At 39.3% G+C, this 23,285-nt stretch overlaps 1 protein-coding gene across 11 annotated transcripts in view; it reads left to right on the forward strand.

The window, feature by feature from the left end:
• The window catches only part of DMD (dystrophin), a 1,187,916-nt gene that overhangs the window by 906,104 nt on the left and 258,527 nt on the right, over positions 1 to 23,285 (forward strand). For all 11 annotated transcript variants that reach the window (XM_071568723.1, XM_071569521.1, XM_071566241.1 and 8 more), the window contains one exon: positions 17,134 to 17,323. In XM_071568723.1, coding sequence (XP_071424824.1) covers positions 17,134 to 17,323 — 190 coding nt within the window. The remainder of the gene's footprint in view (positions 1 to 17,133; positions 17,324 to 23,285) is intronic.

Here is a 23,285-nt window from a genome sequence, read left to right on the forward strand (position 1 = left end):
GCTGGAAGGCAGGAGGGCTCTGCAGAGGGATCTGGATAGACTTGAGAGATGGGCTGATTCCAATGGGATGAAGTTCAACAAGGCCAAGTGCTGGGTCCTGCCCTTTGGCCACAACAACCCCCTGCAGCGCTCCAGGCTGGGCACAGAGTGGCTTGAGAGCAGCCAGGCAGAGGGACCTTGGAGTACTAATTGACAGGAAGCTCAACATGAGCCAACAGTGTGCCCAGGTGGCCAAGAAGGCCAATGGGATCCTGTCCTGTATCAAAAATAGCGTGGCCAGCAGGACCAGGGCAGTGATCCTTCCCCTGTACTCTGCGTTGGTGAGGCCACACCTTGAGTGTTGTGTTCAGTTCTGGGCCCCTCAGTTCAGAAAGGATATTGAGGTGCTGGAGCGAGTCCAGAGAAGAGCAACAAGGCTGGTGAAGGGACTGGAGCACAAGTCCTATGGGGAGAGGCTGAGGGAGCTGGGGGTGTTTAGCCTGGAGAAGAGGAGGCTCAGAGGTGACCTCATCACTGTCTAGAACTACCTGAAGGGAAGTTATAGCCAGGTGGGGGCTGGTCTCTTCTCCCAGGCACTCAGCAATGGGACAAGGGGGCACGGGCTTAAGCTCTGCCAGGGGAAATTTAAGTTGGATATCAGAAAAAAATTTTTTACAGAGAGAGTAATCAGGCATTGGAATGGGCTGCCCAGAGAGGTGGTGGATTCACCATCCCTGGAGATTTTTAAACACAGATTGGACGTGGCACTGAGTGCCATGATCTGGTAAATGAACTGGAGTTGGACCAAGGGTTGGACTCGATGATCTTGGAGGTCTTTTCCAACCCAATCGATTCTATGATTCTATGATTCTAAGTTCCCATTTTCCCTGATGAGAACCAGTGGCAGGAGAGGCTGATGGTCACGGCTTTTGCAGAGACCTGTGGAAGTGGAGATAAAGGGGGCAGATTGGAAAGCAGAAGAATTAGCAATGGGGTTTTCTTGCATGTCTTAAAATAGGCATGGTGAGAAATGACTGAGATGAGATTCAACTGGGAAAAGTTAAGGATAGAACTTTTATGGAGTATCTGATATGGGTGAATAAAAGGGAAAACTGTAAGTAAGCAAGGAATTTGTGATAAGGAACAGATCAGTCTGTTCATGTTGCATTTGTCATCCAATCACATCTTGACCCATAACCCAAATTTAACTGACCTGTGATACGTTTCCTGAAAAATTTAAAAAACATAGAGCTCTTTCCCAGCTGCTGAGTCTTGCATCTCTTGCAAGCCACAAAAAATAATATCCCCTGCAAATGATAAGAAATAATAGCTCTTGGAATTATCACTCTAGCTGCCATGGCTGCAGATTCCTCCTTTGTGCAAGATAATAATCAGTTATATATCTAATAACTATCTGCTTAAGCACAGTAGGGCCCTGTGGCAATGAATGATACAGGTCTACTTTTTGTGGATGAAGAAAGAAAAGAAGTATTATTTTTATCTGTTTAAAATGTGCCACCTACTTCTGAGATTCCATACGTTTACTCGACACAGTATTAATGCAAAACCAAAGTTTTTTGAAGTACCTGAAGGTTCAGGCTTGCAACTCCCATTTCCCACTTTCTGCATTTTATCTTACTAGTATTACATTATTTCTATTTTCCTTATTTTCCTTTTCTTCTTAGTTTTTTTTTCCCCCACTGCTTATATAATTTCATACTTTTAAATTCATGTTGAGTGAGATTTGAGTCTAATTTAATGGGGTTTTTTAATCTGACTTGGATGTATTTTCTGCATCCCACAACATAACTTAAACATGCTGATTTTTGTTATTTTTTTGTTTTAAAATCTGAAATCCATGCTGCTGTTTATTATCAGTAATGGTAAACAGTTCAGAAACTTCCCTGAGTTCTTGGTGCCTGGAGCATGTCCAAGGTTGATGCTTCAGCTGTGTTAATTAATTACTAATGGTGTCTGTTGATGAACCATTTTCAGGAGGGTAAATTTATTTTTGTGGTGGTTGACCTTTAAGTTTTGCAGTGTGTTTTTACTCCAAGGGATGGGAGACAGTTCTCCTAGGGCTTGTCTTCTCTCTGTGTTCCCGTGGAACATGATCAGAATACACTTGTCAAATAAGATGGCACTGAGAAACCACAGTTCAGATCTGCCGTTGGTGGCACCCTTCCTTTTCATACTGTGATGACCCCTTGGAGCTGTGGACATTTGTCACTGTTAGTTCATTTCATGCTGGAAAAAAATAAGAAATAAAAGTAGGAGCATGGAACATATTTATAAAATTTTGCTTTAGCTAAATTTGCTTTCACATCATGATATTACTCTTCTTTCTCCTGGCTGGGACAAAGTACCCAAGCCAGGATTGGGAGGGTGAGTTAAAGATGGACATAAATATTTATCCATTTCTTTTTATCACTAGTAGTCTTTCAGATCCTAGCATGTATTGGCACCTTCATTAAGCTGTTGCTCTTGATTTAAAATGCTAAATACCTTCAAGGCTACAGCTAGTTCAGAACCCAGCAGTGTATACTGAGTTTAGATATTACCTGCAGTGTCTGCTATTTGGAACACATCTCTTGGATTTTTGTGCTACCAAATTCCTGATGATATTTTTCCAGCTCAGATTATTCCTTTTGGGTTTGACTAATCTAAATAAATTTGCCATTTTGTTCTTTGCACCCTTTTCCCAATGTTAATTAATGCACTTAATAATCCCTACTGCTGCTCCCCTCGAATGGACTCCTAATGCTCAGGGTTGAACATTATTTACATTGACTACATTATATGCTCTTAATCTCAGTTTCGTTTTATTCAATTTTGCTTTATTCAACTTTTGTGGATAGCAAGTAGATAATGTTGTTTTTTGTTAGTTTTCATCTTTTGTTTCCATTAATTCTAAGAAAAAGTTGGCAAATTTATTTTTTCCAAGACAGGGCGTTTTACTTGTCCATAATACACTTATTAAAGAAACATATATAATAGTACTTACACATGAAAATAGAGTACTCATCCTCATTAGAGGGCTCAATTTCTCTTTGTGATGGAAACACAACACTGTAGTTGTCTTGGTTTGAGATAAGCAACTGCCAACCCCCCCAAGCACAGAGAGAAAAGCCTCCCCCCTAACACCAGGGAAAGGGAGGGAAGGAGAGGGGAAAGGAAAAACACTTCAAATGGCATTTATACTAAAACTACATATATTTTCACAGAAAGAAAGAGACAATTAGAAGAGAGTACAAATATTCACTCACACAAGTCTGCAACAAGTTCCTCACCTCAACTTCTTAACAAACACACAAATTCTACTGTCCTAACTACACATTACTTAAGAAAAGACTTATTCCCCAGGGAGACAAACCCAAGCAGAAAGGAGAGACCCAGAACAACACAATTTACTTTCCTGAGATACCCTGTGAGCCAGTGGTGGGCCTGGTCCTCTCCATCCCCCCTGGGACAGCATCGTGCATCCTCCCAAGAGGAGGCTGAGAAGCCACTGCCTTAACCACTCCCACACTGGTTCCTACTGCCCTGGAGATGATGTCATAATGTGGTATGGAATACAAAGTTACTGGCTAGAAGAGGTCAGCTGTTGGCTCAGCCCAGCTCAAGTCAGCTGACAGCTTCAGCCTAGTCCAGACTTCAGAGCCCAAATCTAGGCCCACCTGGGTGAACCCATAACAGTAGTATTTGCATAGATGCATATATACTCTTTTCTCCTTCTGGATCTGTATTTGTTTAGATAGTCTGATTGTTCTCATCAAACTTGTAGGATTCCTTTGTACTATTAGACTAGAGCTTGAAAAATTAAGATGATTACCATTTGGAAAAAGTAATATCCAAGCCAAATAATGGGGCATTTTCTGCTTGATCAATATCACCTTTTGATACTGTAATTTTCTTAGATTTCTGTTGTGGATTTTGATTGTGTTTCACATCTTTAGTGAACTTCATCATACAGGTCTCTGCTAAAGTAGAAGCTTTTCCATCTCAAGCCTTGTTTGCTGTTCTTTTATACTGTGTTAGAAAACCTCAGCCCTGACTTCTCAGAACAAAGGGAAAAACATGAAATAGGGAATCATTTAGTGATCCAGATACTTTTGTAGGAAATCATATTGAAGTACTATAGTCATGGTATAACAGAGTTCCAAGTCTTACGTGAGGAAAAATGTGGGGTTTTTTGTTTTAAATGGTTTCCCATACCTGTATACCTTGGATGTTTGTCCCAGCTGTCTACCCATAAGAGTTTCATCTGTAGTAGTTTCTCAGGGTAACACAGAGCACAGGGGACATCACATAATGACTTCTCATCACATCCACTGTGTTCTTCTTAGGTGGTTAACAGTGTGCTGGGATTGGGGTGAGCCTTTTGTGTACCTGGGTGACTGCTGTACCTCACTGATGTTTAGCTGGCTTTTGCCTCCTTAAAGGGCCTGAGCAAATTGGGCATATATAAGTCCATGGACACTCATGGGATACCCCCTTGACTCTGGAGGGTGCAAAGCCAAAGCTCCTTCCAGTGGTGCCCAGTGACAGGACAAGAAGCAATGGCCCAAACCAAAACATGGGAGTTTCCCTCTGAATATCAGGAAACACTTTTTCACTGTCAGGTTGACTGAGCGCTGGATGGGCTGCCTGGAGAGGCTGTAGAGTCTCCATCCTTGACATGGACCTGGTACCTGGATCCAAGGGCCCTGGTTGGGCAGGGGGTGTTGACAAGCAGACTTCCAAAGTTCCCTTCCAAGATTCACTGTTCTGTGTCTCTGGGAGCAAATTTATGGAAATAAGCAGCTGTTGGCACCTTTTCATGCTTTCTACTGATTTCTCTCAGGATCAGAAGTTAATAGTGTTTAACCATACCACAAACAAAAGTTACATTCTTTTCTTGCTAGTAAATAGATAGTAAAAGTAGAAGCTGGATTTTTTTTTATATTTTTAATATTTTTTAAAACCTATTAATCTGGAAAAATGTCTGTAGTTATGTTCTTCACATTTCTGGAGCCTTTTCACCTTCCATGAGATGGATAGGAGTTACTTGCAACATCATTTCAGTACGTGTGATGTTACTTTTTTTCCTTTTTCTCAAATCCTATTTACCAGAGGTGATTATGTTAAAAAGAACATGGTTATCAAGTAAGTAGTTTAGAATGTATTGCCATGCCCTTTCCCCTTACAAAAAAATGGTAAATGTAAACATATTTTGTAGAAGATGAGTGGGGATGCAATTTTTCAGCTGATTGGAAAAAGCAGAACTAAGTCAAGGACTGCCAACCTGTTTCAGTCTTAAGATATGATGATGATTATTGTGTCAAATACAATCATGAATGTAAGTCTTCAGCTGAAAAGCATTAGAGTTGGTTTTATACAGACTTTTATTTAGATTTAGGCCTCCAATTCAGAAACAAGAGCAGCTGAGTGGAAATGAATGCTTTGAAAAGCTGATGTTGGTTCCTTCTGCAAAAAAAAACCCCAAGACTGAAGAATATTTCACAATCTCAAATAATTTCTATTTATACAAGATCATTTAAAATGTACCTTTTGGTTAATTAAAAGAGGCAGAAACGTGTTTTCCTTAAAGATTTTGGGATATACTTTATGGATTTTTTTGCATAAGCTGAAGTAAAGCTGAATCATCAGTTAAACTGATTAATTCATCAGATATGCATTCATTTCCATGACTGAAATATGGAAAGGGATTTGAGTACAGGTTATATATGTTAAGGAAAAGTAATGGACCCCATCTATTATCTAGAATATATACAGGATGCTTGAATGACAGTGAATACAAAATGATAAATCAAGTGTCTTTTCCCTGTAAATACCTGAAAACTACATCAAAGTTTATTAAAGAGGATTAAAAACATTGCAAATCTTGCACTCTTTAGGAGTTAGATTTGGATGGTGCTGCCAGAATTGCATGTGAACACACAAAATGTCAGATATATCCATTTTTGTCTTGGCTTTTCAGAGCAGAATAGTCAGACTTCAATGCTCTGGTGTTTTGGTGTATTTATGTCCCTCTCCACTCTGTTAAACTGTCCAGAGTTGTAGTTGAAGAGTTACAATTACTTCTGCTAAGAATTTTTGTCTTTGAAATTCACCCAAAAAAGAACTGAGGTAGAGCTCTCACAGAGCATCCCATTCCCTTTGTAGTCAGTCAAAGGTCAGCCATTCTAAGTGAAGTGAGGATTTTCTCTGTAAGGTTTTTGTACCAAACACATAGTGAAGTTCTGTTGAACTGAGTGTGAGTTGAACATCATCTGAATTTGCTGAATTGGGCTCTATAATTTCATTATTGAATTATTTATTTACATTTACATGATCCTGTGAGGCAGAGGAACAGAACTAGAGCTGTAGCTTCTTCCTGGTGTTGTTAAATCTGCATAATAATGAATTATTAGTATTCCTCTACATTCCTGTATTACCTCTGGTTGTAGTTCTTGTTGTTTTACAATCTTTCTGCATAGACCTATTTTAGTCACATTCTCTCCTTATAGTGGGGAACTTATTCTATATTTCACCTTCCTATAGGAGTCTGAAACCTTCTGAATAGTAAAGTATATAAGGTATGGAGTGGTTCTTCATAATTAATATGATTGTATTAGATCATACAGATGTAAGAAACAGTAGGCAGGCTGCCTTCTTTCCTTCTTACTCACATGCTAAGTAGCTTTTTTACCAGCTGCTTTTGCTCTGAACGTGACAGACCTGGTATTTTTTTCTTAGCATTTCATGCTTCTTAAAATATACTGATGTATTAGAATAGATGTTTTAAAATATATTGAGCCAATCTGAACTGTCAGCATCTTTGGGTAATGTGACTGTTACTTGAGGCCCATGTTTTAGAGGGGGAAAAATCATTGTGTGTTTATTTAAGTGTTTATTTAGTGTTGCTCTCACTTAACTTAAGATGATGAATGGTACAATAAGAACTGTAAGTGCTGCCAGGGAAGTTTTCCAGCCTGGGAACTGAGGCTTCTCTCTCTCTCTCTTGCATGGTAGGAAATTGCTGTTCTGCTAAACCACTGAGCTCAGCCCTCAGAGGCTGATGCTTTAAATGAAAACTACACTAACAGTTTAATGGGATCCTTTGTGAGACCTAATTGATTTCATGTAATGCCATCAGTGCATTTCACAGTCTTATTAAATCTCGTTGTTTCTACAGTAAGTAAGGCTAAGAAAACAAGTGCCTTTAGAATATATTTTCATAATCACTTTTCATTATACTTCACTGTCTTAGAAAGCAAAGATTTTATCTTAGTAAATTGTATTTGAGTAATTAATATGCTGTTTATTAGATGACACTGTTGACTGCCTTGGAATGTCAATATAATTAAATGTTTTGGAATGCAAGGAAAAACTTAATTCTGCACATTATGGACCATGAAGTGTGAAGCAGAAAAACAATATTTTTGCTTCTTTGGGGAGAATAAAACACTATTTTTTCTGTTTGATTTTAGTTTTGATTTTAAAATTTCTTCTTTTTCTGGGTTCTTTCTTCAGTGGGAATACCAGGATTATTAAATCTTGTCTTCCCATGTTTTGTTGGGGCACTACTTGAGTGATACGAGGATAAGACTGGAATCTGTTCCATGAGTTCAGAGAACTGGGGGGAGGGTGGTAGTGGGGCTTGCAGGGCTGTTTGTTCTGGTTTGGGTTTTTTTTCCTTTTTCTGTTTCCTTGTTTTGTGTTTTAAGGTTGTTTTTAAGCTTTCACTAAGGGCTATTTAGAAAAGCCTCTTGAATGAGTTCAAAACAGTATTCTGTATCTACAAGTAATTTTTAGTGATACTTCATATGTTTGTGATTGTGATACTTTATATATCTGTGAATCCCTTTTCTTTATCCTGATAGCTATTAAGATTTACTCTCTGGAAAGCCTTTGCTTCTAAGGAAAATTTATCTGGAAATTAGAAATCACAAATGCACATAAAGTGTTTTCAATAGCATAAAAGACAATCTGTAATTAATTTTAATTACAGGGGAATACCTTTCATTTCATTAATGATTTTTCTGTAGCTTTCCATATAGGTGTGATAATCTGTGGCTATGATGAACATCAAGAAAATGTACACTTATGTTTTTATATATTCTCAGCCACGTGGAAAAAAGAGACAAGAGCAATGGGTGCAAGAAAAGCCTGTTATCAAAAATTCCCTCTCTCTCTGTCATCCCATTAAGAGACATTTTTGGAACATGGGATCACATAAGTCAATGGAGTATAAGAGAGACAGAAATTATTTTTTAAAATGTTGATGAGAAGTTTTCCTTTGGGATAACACAGATCCCCTGTGCTGGTGTTCACAGGAGCTTATTTAAAAAGACCTTGTTTAAAGGTCCCATACAGAAATCCATGTCTGTGGGTTTGTGCCCCAGGGTGTGATATATTGCTTTTAGTGACCCTTCTCATTATGACAAATACTCATGTAGAAGAGATGAGGCATTAATATCCAATGTTGATCTGAAACTTCATGGATTAACACAAATTGTTTTCTTTCCTCTTTTTGCCATTACCTATCAATGGTCCTTCAATAAGGAAATGTAAGAGACAAAGAATCTAAATTCAAAAATATGCTTTCCAATTGATTTAGTATCTTTACTGACAAAGAGAGAAGTTCAGAGCAAATACTTGATGAGTTTTGTAATTTTCATACAGGTCCTGGCTAATTCATGAAGATCTATGCCAGGTATAAGACTAGAAACAAGCCAGCCAATGAGTAGCAGCAAAATAAATATTTTCTCTCTCTTGCTTCATCCATTTTCTTATGTACATAAACACCAGAAACATTTTAAATGCAACATATTTTCTGGTTTTGTGGAGTTTTATAATAGGAATACTGTTCAGGAAAAAAAAAACCCAAAGAACATGACTGTGTACATTTGAAGACAGTCTGAGTTCCAGTTGGAGCATGGGGGACATTGAAGGGTTTTGTTCTTCCTTCCTGCAGAAGGAAAGAGAATCAGCAGAGAGCTGCCTTTGTGTGTTTATTTTGAAGCAGCTGTTGCACTTCGTCTCTCTGTGTGGACAGTTACATCTGGAATTCAAAATTACTTCACTAGTTATTCATTCATTATAAATATGGATAACGCAGCCAAGGCAGGGATAACCTTCAAGTTATCTGAAGACACCAAGAGTCAGCTCTCAGCCATTAGATTGTATTGTTGAGAAATAAATATAAGGGAGAGAGGAGTGTTGCACTGTCATGGTTTGCCAGCCAGCAAGTAAGGACTGCACAGGCACTCACACACTCCTCTCAAGTTGGGAAAGGAATTAGAACGAAAAGGTTGAGATAAGAACAATTTAATAATTGAAAGAAAATAGAATAATAATTATTATACTAAATATGCTAATAATGTTATTAATAATAATTGTAATTATAAGGAGAGGGAGAGAGAGTAGCAGAACCCAAGAGAAACAAGCAATGCACAATACAATTGCCCACCACCCACTGATTGATACCCAGCCAGTCCCCAAGCTGACTCCTCCCAGTTCATATACTGGGCATGGTGTTCTGTGGTATGGAATACCCCTTTGGCCAGTTCAGGTCACTGTCCTGGCTTTGTTCCCTCCCAGCTTTTTGTGCATCTGCTCACTGGCAAGGCACAAGGCACTGAGAAGTCCTTGACTTAGGGTAAGCACTGCTCAGCAAGAACTAAAACATCAGTGTGCTATCAACATTAGTCTCATGCTAAATCCAAAACACAGCACTGTAGCTACTTAGAAGAAAATTAAGTCTATCCCAGATGAAACCAGGACATGCACATAGAAATAAAAAAAGAATTCTGTCATAACTAGGAATCCTGTATATATACCTGAATCAGCAGGACAGTACCTGTATGTCCCCACTGAGCTCCATAAAAGGCATTTTTGTTTGTTTATTCATCTGTAAGATGAAATCTTTCCTTAAGTTCTCTGCATCAGCTGTCTTCAGGAAGATATCAGTGATCATAAAGATTAGGTAAAGAGTTCTAGAAAATTACTGTTGCCTTTTTAGTGATAACTTTTTCATCAGGTTTGTCCCTGTCTTGGTTTGAGATAAGCAACTGCCAACCCCCCCAAGCACAGAGAGAAAAGCCTCCCTCCTAACACCAGGGAAAGGGAGGAAAAGAGAGGGGACAGGAAAAAACCACTTCAAACCACGTTTATACTAAACCTACATATATTTTCACAGAAAGAAAGAGACAATTAGAAGAGAGTACAAATATTCACTCACACAAGTCTGCAACAACAAGTTCCCCACCTCAACTTCTTAACGAACACACAAATTCTACTGTCCTAACTACACATTACTTAAGAAAACTTATTCCCCAGGGAGACAAACTCAAGCAGAAAGGAGAGACCCAGAACAACACATTTGACTTTCCTGAGGTACCCTGTGAGCCAGTGGTGGGCCTGGTCCTCTCCATCCCCCCTGGGACAGCATCGTGAGTCCTCCCAAGAGGAGGGCTGAGAAGTGACTGCCTTAACCACTCCCACACTGGTTCCTACTGCCCTGGAGATGATGCCATAATGTGGTATGGAATACAAACTTACTGGCTAGAAGAGGTCAGCTGTTAGCTCAGCCCAGCTCAAGTCAGCTGACAGCTTCGGCCTAGTCCAGACTTCAGAGCCCAAATCTAGGCCCACCTGGGGGAACCCATAACAGTCCCTGAACTCAAAATTACTTAAAAAGCCCTGAAAGCCTGACTTTAGAGTATGAAATTCTGTACCAGCACACCAAAGCTTTCATGGTTCCTCACTCAATAACAGGAGTATAAGGGAGAAGTGTGAGATCCAAAAAACCACATGAAAGGACTGCTTAAAATGCTACCTCAACATAGTTTTCCCTACTGAATGTTCCACCAGCCATTCAGAGTAAATATGCATATTAATCACTTATTAGCAGGCATTAATAATTTTAACTGACAGTACAGAATGTAGTCCCTAGATTCTGGAAGAAAGTTCTAAGCAGCATCCCCAAAATTAATTGATTTATTTTGAAGTTGCACTTTAAAATTGTATCAATAATAGTTATTTTAAGAATTCAAATATAAGAAATTAACTTTATTTTCATATCTGTAATATCTCTTTTTGTTTCCATTTTATCCAAGGTTAAATTATTCAGCCTCTTTGGTAAGTTCTTTATCAGTCCAAATCAAAACAGCTGGAGAGGGTTACCAGTAAGAGCTTAAAGTTATTCAGGAGTAAAAATTATGTGTTCAAATGAACTTTTGCAATTGTTCCATTGTCATATTGGCAGAAGGGATATAAACCTCAGGAAAAAGTGAAAACTTCTTCCAGCATTAGCAGGAAGATGCATGTAGTTCAAATTCTCTGTGATAGTTGTCTCCAGAAAAGGGAAATTCAGGTAACTTCTTACTTTTTCTACTTTTTTTTTTTTTATGGATTTGTAAGGTCAGGAAAGAGAAAGTACAGTTGTAGAGTTCTAGAGAGAAAATCACAGGAACTATAGAAGTAAAACTGATACTTTCCTGTAGTCCAGGATATTTTATTTTACATCTCAGTGGGATAACTTTAAATCACTACAGTCTGCAGATGGAAGTGTGATTTAGTGATCTGCTGAACACTCAATGATACAGCTTCTTCACTTTTATTGCTCTTAAAGAAACCCCTGGGGAACAGAAATGGGTTAGTTTGTGCTCTGCACTTACTATGTGTCCTGATATCTGGGCATCTCAAAGCTTTATTTAAACACTGACCCTTGTAATGGATCTTGTAATGTGAATAAGCATTGAAATTTCAAATAGACAAACAGATACTCATAAAATGTGAATGATTCATTCCAAGTTATGTAGCAAATTCAACAGCTGAAGAAAAATCTGATGTTCACACTCATGGAGCCTCTCCAAACACTGTATTCCTTGTGTTGCATGGGATTTAGTGTGGAATGAAGTACTCGTGATAATTTAATGACAGAATCACAAAATGTTCTGAGTTCGAAGGGCCCCATGAGGATCATTAAGTCCAACCCTCAGTGACACCATCATCCCCAAATCTCAGCACTTTTGGTTCTTGTTAGATTCTGTATATATTTATTTTGTATGTATGTCATGGTTTCAGTTTTTAGTTAGTAATGCAATACCTCACTTAGGAACTTGAAGATCACATGGATTTCAGATAACTTAGTTTTCCCCTGCTTATCTTCCCAAATATAAATATATACAGCTACGTTTTAAAATTATTAGCACTAAAAGTTCTCAGCACAACAGCAATGTCCTGTAGCAGAGGCTGGTAACTTGCTTTTATTGTGGATTTTTTTAAAGCCCTTAAAAACTTAAGGCACATTGCTTGTCTCACTTCCTCTGACATGCCACCACTTTCCCTCAACTTGAAGCTTTGAGCTGACACGTTCTTCAAACAGTACCGTAATTTCTGTCCTGCAACAAAGCTCATATGACAACTAGAACTGCTCAGTCCACTGTCACTGACCCCACTAGTTCCTAAAAATCAAATGCATTGGGAAGACTGGTGACCAGCTCACCTACTTTTAGACACATAAAATTTAGGCTTCTGTAAAATTAAAATTGTTTAAGGTGATTTACTGTTGCAGTGAAGAGAAAAAAAGATTGCTGTGACCTTGGTCTGGTACAACAGATGTGCACAGACAAGGGAGAAGAAATTAAATTGCAGAAATGCTAATGTCCCTGAAAATAAGATGAATCCCATCTTTAGTGGTTCTCCCTTGGATAAGAAGGTTTTGGTAATGCACTGTGTTATTTTTATATCATAGTAGAACAGATAAAAAAAGAATCACTCCATTAAAATACTTTTTCTTATTATCTTCAAGTATTTTAGGAGTACCTTGTAGTGAGTGCTTTTACTGTACAGTTTTCCATTTACACTCAAATATATTTCTGCTCACTTCATGTTATTTTCTTACAGCTTGCACTCACTATGAAATTAAACATATTTGGGTGATACAAACTAAAGAGAAAGGATCCATATTTTGGTTTTATGCAATAATTTCTTGTTCAATATACTTATTTTTATCTCCTCTATAATTTTCTGCAATTTATCTTATCATATGCTAGATTTGATATTCATTTTCAGTCTTCATGTTTAGACCTTCGTTCCTCTATTTTAACCTCACAATTTAGAAGTAATTAGAAAGCCAAGTACAGTGAAGCTTATTGATATGCTGCAGAACTGTCAGTGCAGCTGAATGTTTATTGCTCAGTAGCTGTGTCGAAAAATAAAATTCAAAGTACCAGGTACTTTCTGGTGGGTGTATTAATATGTTTATAGATAAGAAACACACTTCTGTAGACTGAAAGAATTATGTGCCACAGGATTTCTGTGCATCCTAGAAGTGCCAGAAGATTCTTCATAATGAAAACTTCATTCTTTACCCAGATCAATAACGGGCTATATTTTTTCATGAAGTCTGAGAGTATCTCTAAAACATAAATTCTGATTTTGATTAATCCTTGCAATAACTCTTCCCATGAATATCTTTTTCATATCTGTGCTTGCACTGGTTTGTGTAATCTCACCACGTGTTTGCAGGATGGTATTATTAGAGCATTGCTGTGTATTTACAGGAATTCAGGTACATGGGAGTTAAAAATGTGCCTTTAATGTTCTGAAGAAACTGCAAAGAAAAATGTGTTATTGATTCTGCAAAGGCACTGATATTAACTATCATATTGCACACTGTAAGTTGAATTAGAATAATGCTATAAATCATATCATAATAGAATCGTGCTCTGAAGAACTGGATAAAATATATTTAGCTTATGCAAGTTTATTTCATTTCCAAGGTGTATCAAATAAATGTGGTTCTATTTTTGAGCTAAAAGTGGTAAACAGGTCAATACAGAGTTTTCCAGGTAAAAATTTTTCTTACTGTCTTTTTTTCTAAGTTATACTAAGTTTATAATGATAGTATATTTAGTTGTAATTTCTATGTAATTATTCTTTAGTTTAACAAAAGAACAACAAATTCTACCATTGCAGTTGTTTTAAACTTGAAGTGTGGCCTAACCACAAGCCATGTTTATGTCCAGACAGAATAAAGCTGGGAAGGAGATCATGTTCACTGTTCTGAAGGGAAGTGTTTCCTACTGACAGCCCCCTGGGGACACATCCTAATACAGGCTGAACAGTGCCATGATGTGAAGAATTCGTGTAGATGGCAACAGATGCAACTGAGATGAAAACCCAGTCCATTTTTAAGCTTTAAAAAATTGGTGGATGCCTTTGTGCTGAGGCATTTAGTAGCTTTCTCATTTTTCAAATGAAAAATTATGTCCTTTTCTAATCAAATATTTGGGAAAAGGAAATAAGGTGTTAAAGGATTAAAAATATGATAGAAATATGTAGCTATTGTGACATTTAACTCGGGGAGGATTTTTCTTGCTGAAATTATTGTTCTTGCCAATACTCTGAGTGATTTTTTTCTATCCTTCCTACCCTCTGCTGTAATGTAGGTATATGCTTGTTAAAAAACATGTTGAGTCAATGCCATTTGATAATACTTGCAGTGTTGTTTTTTTTGTTATCTCACTTCAACCAGCATAGTAGGTTTTAGGGTGATACCATTACCCATCAAGATTACAACCTCTTCATGATGGGAAACAAAATTTGAAAGAGAGATTAGAACTTGGAAATTTCATGGGCTGCTCTGATGAATTACAACTTGAGAAATTGTATCTGCTGAAATCTAGTACGTTGGTCTCTACCTAAATAACTATAAAACCAGACAGGAAATCTATAGAGATACATACAGACCATCACAGACTTGTAGACTTAACAAAGGTGTGCATCAAATTGCTTTCATTGCACTTGAAGTAGTATGAATTATCAAATGACTTCACTATATATTTTCAGAGCTTAAAAAATTGTTCAGTTATCGTGTTGATGTTAAACAAATTTGCATGTAACACAACAGCTAAGTAGCCTTGTGTCTTGGTTTGAGGGGAAAAAACCCAAAATGTTTACCTACAAGCAGGGGAGGGGCCTTCTCCACAATAATCACGCCACTCTTTATCAAATTTAAGGAAAAAAAGGAATTTAATACAAGAAGGATAACTGTTCTTAACTGCTATATGTAAACAGACTAGTGCAAACCGCTTCCCCAACACCACAAGAGAAAGAAAACAAAAACAACAACAAAACCCAGCAGGTTTTCCTCCGGGAGGAAAGTTATACTTAGGCAGTGTCAATGTCACAGCCCGGCTGGCTGCGAGTGAGTTCCCAGTAGTTCCCAGTCCCTCTCCAGCGAGACAGACGAGTGGTGAGCTCCCAGATGAACTCTGTGTCTCTTGTCCCAAATGAAGAAAAAGAAAGCTGAAAGTGGGGAACCGCCGCGTGTCCTGGAAAGCAGCTGCAAACCTCTCTCTCTCCCGGGTCACTGCCCCAGCCGGGGCGGGCAGGCCGTGACGGTGCAGGCGGCGGTGAGAGCGGAGCAGGGGCCGGAGCCCAGACGCAGGAACCAGGAGAAACAGCCGTGGTGAGGAGAAAAGCAGCGGCTCAACAAGAAGCCCCAGCAGTGCCAGCAGAGCAGCCTCCCTCCTCGGCAGCACACACACCGCTCCTGCCTTCCGCCCAGCTAAGAATGGAAACATGTCCCCAAAACCAAAAGAGACAACCTGCCCCCATCCAAGTGATCAGCAGTAACTACTTCTTTTGTTAACTGCTGGCATGGGCAGTGAGTGGCAGGTGTCTTGGTTTGAGATAAGCAACTGCCAGCCCCCCCAAGCACAGAGAGAAAAGCCTCCCTCCTAACACCAGGGAAAGGGAGGAAAAGAGAGGGGAAAGGAAAAAAACACTTCAAACCACGTTTGTACTAAAACTACATATACTTTTACAGAAAGAAAGAGACAATTAGAAGAGAGTACAAATATACACTCACACAAGTCTGCAACAAGTTCCCCACCTCAACTTCTTAATGAACACACAAATTCTACTGTCCTAACTACACATTACTTAAGAAAAGACTTATTCCCCAGGGAGACAAACTCAAGCAGAAAGGAGAGACCCAGAACAACACAATTTACTTTCCTGAGATACCCTGTGAGCCAGTGGTGGGCCTGGTCCTCTCCATCCCCCCTGGGACAGCATCGTGTGTCCTCCCAAGAGGAGGCTGAGAAGCCACTGCCTTAACCACTCCCACACTGGTTCCTACTGCCCTGGAGATGATGTCATAATGTGGTATGGAATACAAAGTTACTGGCTAGAAGAGGTCAGCTGTTAGCTCAGCCCAGCTCAAGTCAGCTGACAGCTTCGGCCTAGTCCAGACTTCAGAGCCCAAATCTAGGCCCACCTGGGGGAACCCATAACACAGGGGAGAGAATTTGCATAATAATCCCAAACTACAACACCTTGGCAGGCTTGTGTTAATGAACGGTGTGTCATACCTAACTCATCACATTTCTAAATCCATAGTTTCCTCAAGTTCAATGCAAAACATCAGTGAGTATTTATGACATCTACATTGCACATGAGTGCTGATGGAACACAGATCTACTTTAATATTTTCTTCAGCACCAGAGTTCCTGGAGTCTTTAGTGCTCTTTCCTAATCCATGAGTTAGAACTTCCCCAAAGATAAGATAGCCTTGGTCTTTAAAAATTGCATTTTATCATCACATTCATGTTAAAAAACCCAAACAAGCAAACAAAAAAAATAAACACAAAACCCTCCAGAAATTTCAGTGTTATTAGGCTTTAAGGTGTTAAACACAGTTGCAAAGGTTTCAGGTCATAAAAACTAATCATTAAATTCATCATAACATGCATTGGCCAGGATGTATTTAATGATTTCTGAAAGCAAACAAGTTTTAATGCTGTAGTGTTAATGACCTATAAGAAAATAATCTTTGATTAAAAAAGAACAGGGAATTATTTCTGATTACTTTTTTTGTTTTCGAATATTCATGTTTTAGGGATAGTACTTTGAAAGAAGTGCTTTTGCTGCATTTTTTATCACAGGGATTCCAGTTGTTACTTCTCAGGCATAAAGATGAAAAAGGAACCCTACCTGCCAACCATACCATGCAAGTTCTGTAGCTAATGTATCTGCAAAGTTACCTTGATTGGTACATGAAAAATATTTAGTGTGCCTTTGTTATATTTTGTGTTAATGATTAAGATTTTTTTTCCTTCCGAAGAGTGCTGTATTTGACTATTTGTACTTGTTCAGGGTCTGTGAGCGTGAAGCAGCACTGGAATCAGCCCTAAGAATGTTGCAACAATTCTACCTGGATCTCGAAAAGTTCCTTGCTTGGCTTACAGAAGCTGAAACAACTGCAAATGTCCTGCAGGATGCTACACACAAAGAAAAGGTGCTGGAGGATGCCAAAATGGTTCGGGAGCTCATGAAACAGTGGCAGGTGAGTGAAGCGCTTGAGTTTAGAGGCACTTGACAAACGTGAGTGTTTATCAAGCATATCTATTATTTATAGAAGTTATATAACTTGTATCAAGTTTATTCTCTGTAGCTTAACTGAATTAGTTTTTCTCCATTACTCTCAAATACTTGAGAAATGTTAATTTGGTAGTCTATTATCAATGTGCTCTGTTGCAGTAATAAAAGGAGATAATGATGCAAATTTTCATAGTGATGGCTGGACGGTTTTCATATAGTTATTTTCCTCTGGGAAAAAAAAAAAAAAGTCTTGAAGAGAGAGAATGTTGTATTTGGTGTTCCAGAGAAACTTGAGGAGAAAGAAAATTAATTAGTTGAGATGGTGCTTCTGAACTATGTTGTTATACTTTCATTGTGCTTTCTTCACAATACTTATTGAGAGGAATACACAAATATGGCTGCTTGAGATCTTAAATTTCTTATCTGTGAGGTTGGTTGGCTCTTTAGAAGGCAGAGCCCTTTTTCCAATATTGATAGAATTATAGAATAGTTTAGGTTGGAAATACCTTTCAACCATAAACTCAGGATTACCCAGTCCATCACTAAACTATGTCCTTAAGTGCCACATCTACATGTCTTCTAAATGCCTCTAGGCATGGTGACTCCACCACTTCCTTGGGCAGCCCATTCCAATGCTCAACAACCATTTTGGGGGAGAAATTTCTTGTATTCTTTCATAGTGCATGAATTTCATGTTGACAGAAAGTTCAAAACCGTAAATTTCAGGCTGTAGATACTCTATACTTGAATTTATTTATGAAAAGTATACTGTGAAAAATTTAGTTATATGTGTTTTTGTTAAGTTCATTGGATGGAAATACTTCTTTTTGCACTACTGTATTAATACATTATTTTAACTGTTTACGGAATTGCTGCCAGATTCCATTATATTAAACTCTGTTGCACAGTTGTTGCACTGTACAAAAATCAAGTCTTAACCATACTTTTACTGCTGATCTATCTTTATGCTGATTTGAGTTTGTACTGTACCTAAGCTCCCATGTGTTTCTTAATTTAGTTGCATTATTCTTCTTAAATACGATTTTTTGTTAAAGATGTATCATTTAAATGATGTAAGAAAATAAATCAATAGGAAAAAGGTAGATTTATATAATAGTGATAGAGTGCTTAGCTGTAAAATAAATTAATTTATTATAATGGGTAGTATTTGCAGTCTCATAACACAGTGCTCCGTATCATTAGTCTTTATTGTGGAAGATTTTTGTCCAAACAGGTACAGTTTCCTGATAGTTATGCAAGCAATTCCAAATTTGTGTTGCTACAAAACTGCATAATGGAGCACAATTTTGTCCGTAGAACAATTTTATGATGCCAGCTGAGTGGTCAGGAAAGAGAATATGGCTTTTCCTCTGTTTCTCAGGTATGGCTGCATCAATTCTTCCAGACTTCATACCCTGTTTGTAAGACTTCTCTCTCACAATTCACTTTGATGCATAAGGATGAAAAGAATGTGTGGAGTTTGCACACAGCTTGTGCATATAAAATATTCAAACAAAAAGGAGCTTTAATAGTTCACAGAAGTCTCAGAAATGTGCATTTATGTACCTTGTGGAAAGGGGTTATTGCTCACTAATCCACACAACCAGCCCCATAAAAGAGAAATAATTTAATAAGCTTTTTTTTTTCTCCCACTCTACTGTGGGCCAGAAATAGATTTACTCTCCATAACATATCAGTCAATGACTTGTATTCCAAGAAACTGGCTATGCAAATTGTTCATGTATAAAAACAGACATAGTGAAACACAGGCCATGTCCTTAATATGGGTTTTTAACACCCAGTGTATGTGGGTACTCACTACCAGCCTGGCCCTGGCAAAAAAAGAGATCCTAAATGCTTTCAGTCAGGATTAGAGTTTTCCAAACTACTTTACTATTTTTTTTTTATCCACATGAAGTCCTATTGTTGTTTTTTTTTGTAATCACATCAACAAGGCTGAATCCAGATCCCAGGAGGTAAAATAAAATGAGGGCTTCTGAAAGAAACTTTTGAAAGAAACTTTGACTCCCCAGATTTATAGAATTCACAGAAGTTATGGTTAAATATGACATATAGACTTAGATCTGCAGTCTCTGTCTTACTCTTTCTGCAGTTGCATAGACTTGGCTACTGTGAAAATAGTCATTAGGAGTCCTGAAATGTTACAGTTCTGTTTTAATCTGGTATTTTTAGGCACTAGGTATAAAACAGTGTTTTGATAAATAATTCTCTACACAAATATTGAAAACCTACATTAGTGAATTCAGTAGTAGCTTTTTATCCTTGTCATGAAGTGTTTATCACATCTTTAGTGATCCAGCAGTTTTCTGCTTGACCCTCTCAAATTTTATAATTTTTTAAACAAGTAGGAAAATAATGACTTGCAGTACAGAAACTTTTTATGGAGCAGAAGTTTCTTGTCTACAAAAATCTCCCATTTTTAGGCATTGGTTTTCCTTTTCATGTTCAGAAACCATTAACTCAAGTGTCAGTAATAAAGATTAATCTTTCCCTCGTAGACAGCAGTACATTCTGTAGCAGAAGGAGAAAGGTGAGAGTTATATAACTGCACATTCTAATTACCTGATGATGTAATTATATTAAAATATTGCATTATAAACACTCAGGTTGTTTGTATAAGCATGTATTTGCATGCATCATTTGTCTGAACTGACAGCAATGTGATAGTTGAGGCGATTCACACAGTTGGAATACTTTCTGGAGAATTTTCAAGGATACAAACCCATTACTCTAAGGAGTTGTGTAATTATGTGCTGCTTTTTATTGTCTAGTTGAAATACATCATGTGTCCTCGTGAGGCCTGGTTTGATAAGTAACCATATCAGGGAGATGAAAATAATTAACTTTACTTTCTGCTTTTGTACTTCTAGTGATATGAACTCTCAGCTGTGTTAATTATAATCATGGGTTGGTTTACATGACACCAGGCCTGCTGATGACAGATGGGGTACACCTGTCTCAAAGGGGGAAAAGGATCTTTGTTAGAGTTATCATGGCTTAGTGAAGAGCTTTAAACTGGATTTGGGAAGAAAGGTATAAAACCAGCCTTACTGCGGATAAGCCTGGGGTCATCATGCCAGTGTTTGAGGAATGGTTTGCTACTGAGGTCTTTTGGTCTGACATCTCAGTGGAGGTAGATGTTGGCAATCCATGAGGCTGCAAAGACACAAGAGTTTATTGATGTGTTGGGCACTGTGGAAGCACCATGAGAATGGTTATATAGGAATTAGAGGTTCTCCCCTGCAAAAAGGTGGAGGGAGCAGTTGCCTGAAGTCCACTTACACCAAAGCATGCAGCATGGTCAACGAACAGGAGGAGCTGGAATCTATTGTGCAGCTGGAAAACGATGACATCACATAGATACGGTGGGATGGCTTGCACAACTCTGTGTGTGTGTGTGTGTGTGTGTGTGTGGCTCGGCTTCATGAACGCAGATTTGGGCAGGGCTGTCCCCACGTGGGTGGGCCCTTCCAGCCTGTGCAGTGGATTTTAGGTGAGGCTCAGCCTGCGCAGAACTGGCCCCACCGTTTCAGTCCTGAGGTTCATCTGCCACGGCCGAGCGAGCTTGGACAGTGCCAGTGAAGTCCTCAGGACTAGAACCTACAGCACCCGGCATTTCCCAGGAGGTCTCCCATCCAAGTACTAATCCGGGGCTGACCCTGCTGAGCTTCCGAGATCTGACGGGATCGGATGTCAGGGAGGCTTTAACTGCCCTATGCACAACTGTAGTGCTGCAGTAAATGCCCATAAACTCTTCAGAAGGGACGGGCAAGGAAGGAGAGGTGACAGGGCAGCCCTGTATATTTCGGAGTGTTTTGGTTCTTTGGAGTTTGATGGTGGTGATGATAGTGTTGGGTGTTTAAGGGTAACAATCAGGGGGAAGGTCAACAAGGCAGATATACTGGTGGGAGTCTGTTATAGATCTCCCACCCAGGAAAAAGAGGAAGAAATTTTCTATAATTTTCTACAATCACTAACTCTTGTTCTCGTGGGGGTTTTCAGCTTACACATGGCTGCTGGAAGTATAGAAACATAGCAGAAAAGAAGCAGTCTAGGAGATTCCTGGAGTGTGTGAAAGATGGCTTCCTGATGCAGCTGGTGAAGGCTCCATAGCTGGCTCCAACAGGCTGGACTTGTGAACAGAGAGGGACTGGTGGGTGATGTGGAGGTTTGAGGTTCTCTTGGAAACAGTGATTGGGAAATGATAGTGTTTTCACTTCAGGAAAGTAAGGAGGGTTGCCAGCAGAACTGTCAGCTTGGATTTCTGAAGGGCAGGCTTTGCCCTCTTTGGGACTGGTTGATGGAGTTCCTTGGAAGGCTGTCCTGAAAGGCAAAGGAGTCCTGGAAGGTTGGACATTCTTCAAGGTGCAGGCTATCTCCATGTGCCAAAAGACAAGGCAGAAGGGAAGGAGACAAGCCTGGCTGAACTCAGAGCTTTCGCTAGAACTTGGTAGCAGAAAAAAAGATAACTTGTGACCTTTGGAAAAAGGCAGCTATTGCAGAGAGAAAACTAGAAGGGCCAAAGCCCAACTGGGTTCTAATTTGTCTACTGCTGTAAAAGACAATAAAAATGTTTGCATATAGACAGTAGCAACAAAAGGCAGCCTAGGGAAAATGTCCATCTTTTACTGGATGTGGAGGGAAACACAGTGAGAAAAGAAGACAAGTCTGAGATACTTTACTGCCTTCTTTGCTTCAGTCTGTAGTAGTAAGATCAGTTGTTCTCTGGGTACCCAGCCCCTTGAACTAGAAGACTGGAAAGGTGAGCAGAAGGAAGTCCCCATAATCTGAGGGGAAATGGCCAGTGACCTGTTATATCACTGACACGCACACAAGTCTATGGGGTCAGATAGAATCCTCCTGAGGGTACTGAAGGAGCTGGTGGAAGAGTTCCTCAAGCCACTCTCCATCACATGTCAGTAATCCTGGTAAACTGGGAAGGTCCTGGTTGACTGGAGGTCAATGTGACACCCATCTACAAGGGCTGGAAGGAGAATCCAGGAAACTACAGGGCTGTAAGCCTGACCCAAGTTCTGGAGAAGGATACAGCAAGTGAGGAACAACCAGGGGATCAGACCAAGACAGTATGGATTTATGAAAGGCAAGTTGTACTTCACTAACCTGATCTGCTTCTACGACAAGATGGCTCCTGAAGATCTGCTCCTGAAGATCTGCTTCTATGACTTAGCTCCTGAAGAAAAGGCTGTGGATGTTGTCTACCTGGACTTCACTAAATCTTTGACACTGTCTCCCACAGCATTCTCCTGGAGAAATTGGCTGCTCATGGCTTGGACAGGTGCTCTGTTTGCTGGGTAAATACAGACCAGGGCTCAGAGGGTAATGGGAAATGAAGTGACATACAGCTGGCATCCAGTCACCAGGAGTGTTCCCCAGGGTTTAGTCTTGGGGCCAGTTCTGTTTAATGTCTTTATCAACACCCTGGTAAGGGGATTGAGGGCACCCCCAGTCAGTTTGTAGGCAACACCAAGTTGGGAAGGAGTGTTGAACTGCTGAAGAGTGGAAAGGCTCTATGGGTTGGAGGGCCAAGACCAGTAGTATGAAGTTCAACAAGACCAAGTGCTGATTCCTGCACTTTGGATTCAACCCCATACAACACTCCAGGCTGGGGCAAGACTGTCTGGAAAGTTACTCAAAGGTGCTGGTCAACAGCTGGCTGAACATGAGCCAGCATATGCCCAAGTGGACAAGAAGGCCAATGGCATCCTGGCCTGTATCAACAATAGTGTCACCAGCAGGACCAGGGAAGTGATTGTCCCCCTGTACTCAGCACTGGTGAGGCTGCACCTCAAATCCTGTGTTCAGTTTTGGGTGTCTCACTTCAAGAAAGACATTGAGGTGCTGGAGCGATTCCAGAGAAGAGCAACACGGATGGTAAGAAGTCCTAT

This window comes from Pithys albifrons, chromosome 1 (genome assembly GCF_047495875.1).
Source record: "Pithys albifrons albifrons isolate INPA30051 chromosome 1, PitAlb_v1, whole genome shotgun sequence".
Lineage (NCBI taxonomy): Eukaryota > Metazoa > Chordata > Aves > Passeriformes > Thamnophilidae > Pithys > Pithys albifrons.